The 11,533-nt window shown below is 42.7% G+C and overlaps 1 protein-coding gene across 1 annotated transcript; it reads right to left on the bottom strand.

Annotated features, from left to right (window-relative positions):
* Positions 1-574: 574 nt before the first annotated feature.
* On the bottom strand, positions 575-6,354 carry Ccnb1ip1 (cyclin B1 interacting protein 1). Its single transcript, XM_052734312.1, has 3 exons — positions 6,058-6,354; positions 3,461-3,794; positions 575-774 (listed from the first exon to the last, which is right to left on the bottom strand). Exons 1-3 carry the CDS (start codon positions 6,352-6,354, stop codon positions 575-577), a joined length of 831 nt encoding a protein of 276 aa, XP_052590272.1.
* Between the last annotated feature and the right edge of the window lie 5,179 nt (positions 6,355-11,533).

Raw genomic sequence — 11,533 nt, 5'->3', positions numbered from 1 at the left:
AATCAGCAAATAACTTTTATCAATGTAAATTCTTTTTAAATAGAAACTGAACATGTATGTATCAGATTACACTTTCATTCACTGGCACAACACACTTCTAAAACAAGCTAATACAAATGAAAATACATGACTGTGTACAATGCATGCAAATAGCACGCCACCATCTTCCAAGACCATCATTTTTGGCCACCACTTTCCAGACCATAATTTTTACATGAATATACTGGCAAGTAGAGAAAATCAATGCACACACTTAACATATACACACTAGAATCCAAAGCACCATGTAAATATAACACGGAAGCATAAATACAGAAGCATAAACACAGCTTGGTCTGAAACAGGGATTTGTGCAACAGTGTTGTGACTGTGTGAGCAGTGACTAATGTGGAGACTGAGATTCATGAAATCCTTATGCCCTAAGCAAAAAATGAAGAAACCAAACAGGAAGTCACACACCCTGCTGCAAGCCAGCTTCTTCTAAGATGAAAATGTGAAGAGAACTCAGGAATGCCAATTCTTATATCTCGAGTAAAACTGTGAAGACAGAGACAGTCTAGAAATATGAGAGGAGCTAAATTCTTTTTGCTTTAAAGGCCCTGCTGCAGACTTGCTGCTCCGCCTCATGGCTTTGAGAAGTAAAACTGAAGAAGTTGTTAAGGGGTTCAGGTGCGGTGGGGGAATCCACAAAGAACGGTCTGAACTGAACATCTTCATCTCCACCACCTCGGCTTCCAACTGGTGTACGGTCCAAATGAAACTTTGAGCTGTTCCCTAGGGGAGAAAATTAGGGAAGAATATAAGAATATTTCCTAATAGATCTTTAGGAACAAACTAATAGTCATTGAATAAATATTTTAACAAAATTCAACTCCTATGAGATGGATAATTATCTTAAACTCATCTCCTATGGTAAGATAAATACAGACCTAACCCAAGACCAAAGACTACGTCACTCAGCTCCTCCCGTACCACAGAATACACTACACCTTCTGTGAAAACTCAGATTGAATAAACATCTGACTATTTCTACCAGACCCCTCCTTGGCTTTAACAGACTTCATTGAAGAGGAAAAAGCTGACTGTATCTGCCTAAAATAACCTGATTGTATCCACCTAAAATAACTGCTCAGTGCTTAAGAGCAGCTGTTGGTTGCTCTTGGAGCAGACCTAGGTTTGATTCCTAGCACTCACATAGTGGATCACAACCATCCAGTTCCATGGGATCCGACACTCTCTTATGGCCTCCATGAGTAGTACACAAGTGGTATACATACTTACACACAGGCAACACATACATAAAAAAGAAATCTTTTTTTAAATGTACAAAATGAGGCCGGGCGGTGGTGGCGCACGCCTTTAATCCCAGCACTCGGGAGGCAGAGCCAGGCGGATCTCTGTGAGTTCGAGGCCAGCCTGGACTACCAAGTGAGTTCCAGGAAAGGCGCAAAGCTACACAGAGAAACCCTGTCTCGAAAAACCAAAAAAAAAAAAAAAAAAAATGTACAAAATGAATGAAGAAACACATACAAGGACAAGAAAAATATGTACAACAGCCATTTGGAATGACTAAATTATTGTGGAATAATCTTTTTGTACACTGTAAAAATGTATCTATGCCAAGGCACCTTCTGATTGGGTTAATAAAGAGCTGAATGACCAATAGCTAAGCAGGAAGAAGTTAGGTGGGACTTCCAGGCAGAGAGAAAGGAGGAGATGAATCTAGGCACAGGGGAGATGCCAGAGAAAACAGAAGTACAAGATGGAAGAAAGGTAAAAAGCCACGAGGCAAAACACAGATTAATATAACTGGGTTAGTTTAAGTTATAAGAGCTAGTGGGATAAGCCTAAGCTATAGGCCAAGCTTTCATAATTAATAATAAGTCTCCATGTCATTATTTGGGAACTGGTGATACAGAGAAAGACTCCCTATACTAAATTGCCATTTATAAATAATGAAGCTAGGCAGAAAACTTCATTTTTAGACTGGATCTCATTCTAGTACTGAAACTAGTTTGTAGACCAATTGGTCTCAAACTCAGAGCAATCCACCTGCCACAGCTTCCTGGGTACTGGGATTAAAGGCTTGCACCACCATGCCAGGCAGGAACCTTTCTTATTTATTTATTTGTCTTTTTTCCAGACAGGGTCTCACTATGTAGCTTTGGCTGTCCTGGAACTCAGAGCTCCATCTGCCTCTGCCTCTCATGGGCTGGACTAAAGGCTGCCCCATTAGACCTGGCCACAAAACATTTTGTTTGCACATTCTTATCACCTCATTCCCATTCTAGAACATCATTCTCTCTCACTGAACCCTTTTCCTTAGTCTATAATAAATGCCAAAATTTGAGTACTTGGAAAAGCCTACCACAAGAGACTTCAATGTTGTATGCCGATTTATAAAATTATATTAATACTGAGGGGAAAAACTACTGGATTCTGTTGCACTGGTGTTATCAAGGGAAGAACTGGAAATGAGTCACCCACCTATCAAAAAAGATCCTGAGTCAGCCTAGATTTTGAATTGCATACTGGGACAATAATTACATCCTCATTACTCAGAATCATGCCCAAGAGCCAGGCACATAAAACATATTTGGTAATTATATGATGACTGAATAAACAATTAATGATCAAAGGGCGGAAACAAGAACTGTGCGATCCGGACCAGTCAGCAAGGTGGCCCAATGAGTAAGGGCGCTTGCTACCTAGACTGACAACCTGAATTCAATCCCCATGACCCACGTGTGTATGGAGATTCATGCAAGGTGTCCTCTGACCTATCTGTGTATTGTGGCACGTATACAATGCCCCCCCACACACACACATACACACACACACACACACACACACACACACACACACGCACGCACGCACAACAAGCAAATAAATGTAATGAAATAAAACACATCTTGGCATGTGAAAGAAACTAAAACATGGCCTTGTCAAAGGCAGAAGAGCTGGTTAAAGGATGGGCTGTGCAATGCAAATCACATGAAAACATGAAACAGCAGTGCTAACACTCACTAATAAAAAGCTCTAGCTCATACTAATTACCACCACTAAATAGCTAGCAGAGTACAACCTGAACATTTGTTTTGCAGAGATTAATTCTTCTCAAATTGAAAATAACTTAAACTAGGTATGGTGGCATACTCCTTTAATCCCAGGATTCAAGAGGCAGAGGCAAGCAGATCTGTGAGTTTGAGGACAGTCTTGTCTACACAGTGAATTCTAGAACAGCAAGGGTTGAGACCTTGTCTTAAAAAAATAAAAAGATAAAGGTAATTTAAATGTATGCAAATACAACTGAGAGCAATATTGTACAGAGTAAGACAAGGAATCCACAGCTTACCACGGCTCACCACTCTCGAAGCCTTCTGGGTGTGCAGAACTAGGCAGCACAGTGTGAAAAATCATAATTTAAAAACTAGGTGTTGGGTATCAGATTCCTTCTTACCTAATGGAAAGCCAAAGACACCAGACTGTGCAATTGTAGCTTGTTCCAGGGAACCTTCTTGGCTAGCAATAGAGATATTTCGTAGCCTAAGGCTGTCATAAAGGCCTTGGAGCTTTTGATACTGGCGATTGCGCTCCATAAGTTTTTCAGAGATATCACTAAACTTTTTCTTGTATTCTTCTAGAACTTTCTTCATGGAGGTGACCTCTCCTTTCATAGAGGTCAATTCTACATCCTTGCTCTGTATTTGCTGTGTATATATCTTTTCCATCTGTTTCAGATGGCTCTCAGCCTTGCTGAAATTATATTCTTGATAGAGACGTTCCTGGTGTACCTGTCCAAATAAATGAGAAGCACCACAATGTTAGAGATGTAGAACCTCATCTAAGCTCAAATGGAAAGGATGCTTATACAGGGATATAATTATTACAATATTTAAAGCCAGATTAAAACCATAATCACGTGGGGCAGTGGTGGTGCATGTCTTTAATCCCAGCACTTGGGAGGCAGAGGCAGGCGATCTCTGTGAGTTCAAGGCCAGCCTGGTCTACAGACCTGGATCCAGGACAGTAAAAACTACAAAGAAACCCTGTCTCAAACAAACAAAAAACCATAATCACAACATACAATGAGGTGATTACAAAAAATGGGCTGCTCAGAAAACCATACCACCAAAACAAGTATGCCTTATCTGCAAGTAACATATCCTAAAGTTTTTAAGAAATACAACAGAAGTTAGGTGTGAAGGTTTATACATGTAGTAGTCACAGACATAGGAAATGTGAGCAGGAGGATCAGGAGTTCAAGGTAAGCCACCTCAGCTAGGGTAAATTCAAGGCCACCTGGATTACATGAGACAAAACCAAGAAAAAATACATGTTTACAGGTCACATGCACATATATGAAGCCCAATTTTTAACTGATCCAGAGTTAGAAAAATAAGACCCCCCCCCCCCAAATATCCTAGAGTTTACACATGTGTAACTCATGTTGGGCAGAACCTGTAACTAGTGCATAGAAAACAAAATAGGATGTTTACTTCTCTGGTAACTGGAAAAAGCAGCCATGATGGGAAAACCTAGAATGGGAGCAAACTACAAAATATTGAGGCCTCACAGGATTAACTCAGAATGAATCAGACCTGAATACAAACTGCAAATCAACTCATAGGCGATAACACAAGGGAAATCTAGACACTCTGAAGTTGGCAATGACAGTTATATTATCTATTTTTTATGTTGTCTGAATGTATGTATGTGCACCAGTCAGAAGAGGGCTTCAGGTCCCCTGAGTTATGCATGGCTGGGAGCCACCATGTGTAGATGCCAGGAATGGAACCCAGGCCCTCCACGAAAGCCACAAGAGATCTTAACCAGTGAACCATTTTCTCAGCCACACCAATGACTTTTAGACAACATCAAAAAAAGTCACTGAAGATGTCAACAAAATAAAAATCTCTACTCCATGAAAGGCACTGTTGAATGAAAAAGACAAATCACAGAACTGGGAGAACATGCAAAAGATCTGAAAAGGGCTGCTATCCAAAATAAGAAAGGATGCTTAAACAGCAGTAACAACAAAACCACTTTAAAAATGGGCAAAGTCAGGGTATGGTGGCATATGCCTTTAATCCCAACACTCAGAAGGCAGAGGCAGGTTCTGTGTGCTTGAAGCCAGCCTAGCCTGCATAGATAATTCCAGACCAGCTAGGATTACATGAGACCCTGTCCCAAAAACAAAAACCAATAGCCTGAAGACCTCAGTTCAACCTCAAGACGGCACATGATGGAGAAACCCAATTCCCACAAATTGTTATCTGACCTGTGGATCCAGAACATGCACACACAATAACTAAATGTAAAAAAAAAAAAAAAAATGAGCATAGGTTCCCATCAGTTCTCAGGAAAATTAAGGTGATTCCACTCTACCTCATTAAAATGGCCAAAATTACAATTCGTCATTTTTGGCAGGAACACAAAGTAATACAGCCCATGGAAAACAGTTTGGCAGTTTCCTACAAAAATATGGTCAGGGCTGAAAAAGTGCTTGGCTAGCATATGCAAGACCCTGGGTTTGGTCGTTAGCACTACAAAAAAATTCTTGAGCTAGCTGATGAACAAATATGTAGGTAATTGCCACACAGTATAAACAATAAAACAAAAGTATGTGTACAAACAGTTACTCACAAAATATAAAAACAAAAATATCTACTTAGCACATGATTAATACTTGTAATAAAAATTAGGGGAGAATATTTAAAGAAAGTTTTCTGTGCATTCATGCATATGTAAGAAACACATACTAGTGAAGGGACGTTTTAAGAAAATCCCTCGGAAGGGAGTTAGAGATTTAGCACAGTGGTAAAGCACTTACCTTTTAAGCACAAGGCCTTGGGTTCAGCAGCATCCCATATCAAGACAAAAAGAGATCCTACCTAGGCCTCAGATTATACTTCAGTGTACACTGTATTTGCGCACATGGAGGCTGATGTTTGCACACATGAGAAGCCAGCTCTCCTATGGGTGCTGAACTCAGGTCCTCATGCTTACACAAGCACTTTACCCACTGAGGCATCTCCCCAGCCCCTAAGCACTAACCTGGTATGTCCAGAAGGCCAATGCTCGGGAGCTAATGTCCAATACAATCTCTGGTCGAAGCCCTGCCAATACCATAGCTTTATATTCCTCTGACGGGCTGAGTTCGGTACGGACAATATCTAGCTTTCCAGAGAGGGTACTGTTGCAGGCAGGGCAGATAGCTGGTGAACGGCTGAATTCACCACTGCCATGCTGGTCACAGAAGATGTGAGAGCAGGCAGTAACCCAAGCATAGCCAGAGAGCTTGAGACGACATTTTCGATAATTGCAAAGCAACATATCCTCATACAAAGACATGATAATAGCCTCCAGAAGAAGAATCCTACCAAGGAGTAAATGAAGAGATAAGCAAGTCAAATTGTAATGAATATGGAATTTTTTTTAAATGTACTTTTATTCTGACAAAAAATGGACATTTTGGGCATTTATTAAAATTGTATTGATTTCAGCCTCAATACTGTGGTCTTTCCTTATATATACAGATAGTTCCAACTCTTACCAATGCCAAGAATACTATGTACATGGCAAATGTTTAGAACATCACAAATAAAAATTAAATCTGTCTGTTGTGTCATTTTCCAACACCAGAACATAAAGCATTCTATTAAGTCCAGGCGTCATGGTACAAGCCTTTAATACAGTATTTGGGCTGTAGAAGCAGGCAGATCTTTGTAAATTCAAGGTCAGCCTGATCTATATAGTGAGATCCAGGACAGTCAGGGCTAGTACATCTCATACTTGGCAGACATGAGGCTGCACATAACTGCAAGGACTTTTCAGTAAAAAATTAAGTGACACTCTTAAGGGTTTTTTTAATACATCTTGATTTCTCATATTTCTTAACTGAACTGCCTTGATTAAAAGACTAGCTGCCTGATAAAATTAGATATAAACTAAGCTAATTCATCTATGATGAAGCCTGAAAATCTACATTAAAATGTTTGTTTAAATTTTATCAGTTAAATAATACATCTATTTATTATTTATATATTGCCATAGTCTGATTTAACACATTGACAATTAATTCTCTAGACTAAGTTGCTTTTCAGTAGTGTCCACATATAGAAAGCAATAGCATTAACAAGTCATATATTGAATAATAGTGGTGTATCAATTATACGCCAAGGAAAAGTGAGCACATTCAACGTACAACTTAAGAATGTTTCCTTAACAGGGTGATGGGCCACACCTGTAATCCCAGCACTCAGGAGGCTGAAGCTGGGCATCCCTTGTTCGAGGCCAGCCTGGGCTACACAGCAAGCTCCTGTCTCAAAAACAAAACATACTCCCCGTGCTGGAGTGTCTCGCCCAGCCCTGATGCAGGGGATGAGCTTGGTCCTGCCTCACCGTGATATGCCATGCTTTGTTTGACGCCCATGGGAGGCCTGCCCCCTTGCCCCTTTCTGAACAAGGAGGAATGGATGGGGGGGGGGGGGGGGGAATGGGAAGAGAGGAGGGAGGGGAAACAGTGGTTGGTATGTAAAATAAATGAATTTTTAATTAAAAAAAAAAGAAGCCAGGCGGTGGTGGCACACGCCTTTAATCCCAGCACTTGGGAGGCAGAGGCAGGAGAATCTCTGTGAGTTCGAGGCCAGCCTGGTCTACAGAGGGAGTTCCAGGACAGGTTCCAAAGTTACACAGAGAAACCGTGTCTCGAAAAACCAAAGGAAAAAAAAGAAAGAAAAGTAAATAATGATGATGATGATGATGATGATGATGTTGCTTTAGTAACGGGGGTCGATGGATATGCTGACACCTTCATCTCAAATGCCACACCTGTACAACCTACCACCTGAGCGGCAGCCCCTACAAGATGAGTAGTCCCGAGTCATCCCTGGATTCCGCGACTCTGAGGCCACTACCGGCTACAACGAGACAGCCTTCAAAGGGACAAATACACAGACGTCCTTGCTGAATTTCCAGATACCATTCACCTGACAGCCAGCGGCCAACTTGACTCTACCTCCCCCGGAGTAGAGCTGGAGGGGACGGAGCCGCCAACTCCACAGGGCAGGCGGGAAAGCCACACACACGAGGACGGCCAAGCGCTTCGGAACAAGACCCACCACACTGTGTTCCCTGGAGTTTCAGCCTTCCCCCCTCACCGCTCACAGAGAAGACGACGGACAAGATACCTGCAGCAAAGCAAGCTAAAGGCGCCGGCCTTCCACCAAGCGAGGCAGCACGCAGGCTTCGTTCGCGTGGCCGAGCTGTCGGGGCGCATGCGTGTCGGCCGGCCGCGGGGCCTGCTGGGTAGCACGAGGCGGGCTGCTGGGTAGCACCCGGTGCTCGTTGCTGAGGCGATCCGCCAGAGCCTTGTCGTCCCGCTTTCCCCCGTCAACATCCATTGAGAGCCGATATTGCAGATAGTCACAAGATGCTTAAGAGGAAGCAATAGGCCGGGCGGTGGCGGCGGCGGTGCACGCCTTCAATCCCAGCACTCGGGAGGGAGAAGCAGGCGATCTCCGAGTTCGAGGCCAGCCTGGTCTCAGGAGCAAGTTAAACCCTATCTCAAAAAAAAACAAAAGCCAAAAAAGCAGCAGCAGCAGCAACAGGATCAAGTGCCATACTTTTCTCTTTTTCTCTAGTCCCAGCACTGGACAGAAAGACTGACCGTTGAGTTCCAGGCCAGCCAAGACCACATGGTGAGACCCTCTCTCAAGTAACTTTTAATATATATATTTTTAAACATCTGTGTGCCCCTTGTGTCCATGTAGTCAGAAGAGCGTGTTGGATGCCCTAAGAGCTGGAGTTACAGACAGTTGTAAGCTGCCTTGTCGATCGATGCTGAGGATGACCGGGTCCTCTAGGTCAGCAATAACTACTGAGGCATCCCTCCAGCCCCAGGAGTCATAACTTTGAGATATCTTTGCTGGTAGTATTCAAATAGCTAAGGGGATTATTTTGTTTGTTTTCAAGATTTATTTATGTAATTTATGTATGTGGCTGTTGTCTGCATGTACATCGGCACTCCGGCAGAGGGCATAGGATCCCATGAAACTAGTTGTGCCCCATCATGTGGTGCTGGGAATTGAACTCAGGACCTGGGGAAGAACAGCAACCAGTGCTCTTAACTGCTGAGCCATCCCTTCAGCTCCTAAATACTGCTGTAACTTTGCCCTTCAGAGGTTTTTCTGAATTTTCAGTGGTCTTTTTCTAACTGAAAATTAAAATTAAGTCGGGAAGAGGGCTAGAAGGTAGCTAGGATGCAAACCATAATGCCATTCTCTTGCAGCCACCTTCTCAGAAGAGAGGACCCTGTTATGAACTAATGATATCCACACAATGGACACCAACCAATGGACTTTCCCAATATTAAAACTCTTTCTCTTTGGTTTTTGAGACAGGCTCCATGTTTCCTACAGTGGCCTTGAACTCACTGTGTAGCAGAGGATAACCTTGAACTTCTGAACTTTTACTAAAGGCTGGGATCAGGGAAGTGTGTGCTCGAGATATAGAACCTGGTTTCATACTGACGGGACCAAGCAGATACCATAACAAGTTGCTCAGCCTTCTCTCAGAGATCAGGCCTCAATTTCAGTTTCCTGAGACTGAGCAAGCAGTTTCTGAGAGGGCCAGGAACAAAAGACAGTCATTGATGCCCCTCCCTGCCAGCAGGGACAGGGAGATAGGACACACCAAGCCTGGGCCACTGAGCCAGCCCCCACAGTCAGTACATGCTAGGCCACCCAGCCTCCACAGTAGCTCAAGGACAAAGCCTGGGACTTGTCCAGGCGTGCCCAAAAATGGATAACTGTAACCCCCAACTAACCCTAGCCAATTAAAAGTTACTGACATGATTGCCACTCGCATAAACCAATCCTGAGTCTGTTCCTATGTAGTCTGTAGACCCCAAGAACCCCACCCCACCCTGCCCCTTGCTTTACTCCCTGTAAATACCCTGCCCCCTTGCTAACTTGAGATCTCTCCTGCTCTGCTGCTGTGTCAGACAGAGGCCTGGGTTAACTCACAACAGTAAAAAGATTGTTTTTGCATTGGATTTGGTCTCTTGATGGTCTTTGGGGGACTATTGGTACAACAATACATGTTAGGCAAACAACTAAGCTACAGCCATTAAACCCGATTCCTTCCATTAATGAAATAGCTCTAACATTTGCTTTTCCCCCTAGCAACTTAATCCTACTGGTACAAATTAGTCAAGGGAAATTGGATAAGTAAATATTAAGTTTGTATGAGGAAATAAAAGATGAGAATTTAGCCTCCAACTACAGCAGGCTTTATTCAAAGATAGGATGTGGCATCTCTAGTTCTAGACAGGACATAATCAGGGCACAGGACCCAGTCACTAAATGACCAGAGTTCAAGAGAATGCAGATTACATGCTTCAAAAAGGGGTTTCTGTAACTACGGAGAATGGAGAAGCAAAGCTGTCTTCCTTAGACAAGCTGGTTTTGAAATTGCAAGGTCTGTACTCTTACTTCCCAGGTGTCTGGGGTTGGGGTCAGCTGCTTTACTACTGCACTCAAAACTTACTTCTGCTTCTTGGAACTCAGTTTAGGGCCTTAGCTTGGGGGAGCAGGGTTCCTTTAAGGAGGGTCTTGGGTAAACCATACACTACCTACTATATGTTTAAAATAGAGCCTTTTGAGTGTGTCTGGTTTTAACTGTCCCAAACATATAGAGTAGAAATCAAATACAATCTCACTTAAATTTCCAAGAGTAAAAACACTCAGACTTCTACAATACTTACTTCAGGCATATACTAAAGCATACCGTATTATAGACTTATTTACTCTAATAGTTATTGGTTCTAAGCTTTTATAAATTAAACGCCAGAGTTAGACTAAGCCTCTGTGCATTTCTTCCTAACCATGTCAAAAATTCCTATGGAATATCCAAGAGCTGTCAATATAAAATTCTCAAGAAAACTCTATGCTGCCCCATGCATTTCACAGACAGACAAAATGAGAGCTCACTGCTAAAGACCACAACATGCAGAACTATCAGGGTTTGCTTTGTGTTCTTGTCCATCTGGCTGCAGGTTGATTCTGGGACACTATTCTGCTGAGTCAGCTTTCATCTTTGAGTATATTGTACTCTTACACTGGATTTTAAACTGCTTTGAAATGTATTATTTATTCATTGGGCCAAGTGGTGGCAGCATATCCCTTTAATCCCAGCACTCAGGAGGCAGAGGCAGGCAGATCTGAGTTTCAGGCCAGCCTGGTCTACAGAGTTCTAAGACAGCCAGGCCTGTGACAGAGAAACCTTACCTCTGAAAAGGGAGGAACTGGGACAGAGGGAAGGTTCAGGGGTTAAGAGCACTGGCTGGCTGCTCTTGCAGGACCTGGGTTCGATTCCCAGCACCCAGATGGCAGCTCACTACTGCCTGTTAACTCCCATTCAGTTCTAGGAACTCCGATGTCCTGTCTTCTGACCTCCATCAGGAATGTAAATGGTGAACAGATGTACATCCAAGCAAAAACACTGGCACACATAAATTTAAAAAAGAAAT

The sequence above is a fragment of the Peromyscus californicus genome, unplaced genomic scaffold (genome assembly GCF_007827085.1).
Source record: "Peromyscus californicus insignis strain IS unplaced genomic scaffold, ASM782708v3 Scaffold_12__1_contigs__length_115047231, whole genome shotgun sequence".
NCBI lineage: Eukaryota > Metazoa > Chordata > Mammalia > Rodentia > Cricetidae > Peromyscus > Peromyscus californicus.
Note: the sequence above shows the minus strand (reverse complement) of the source record. Positions and strands in the feature narration are given on the sequence as shown.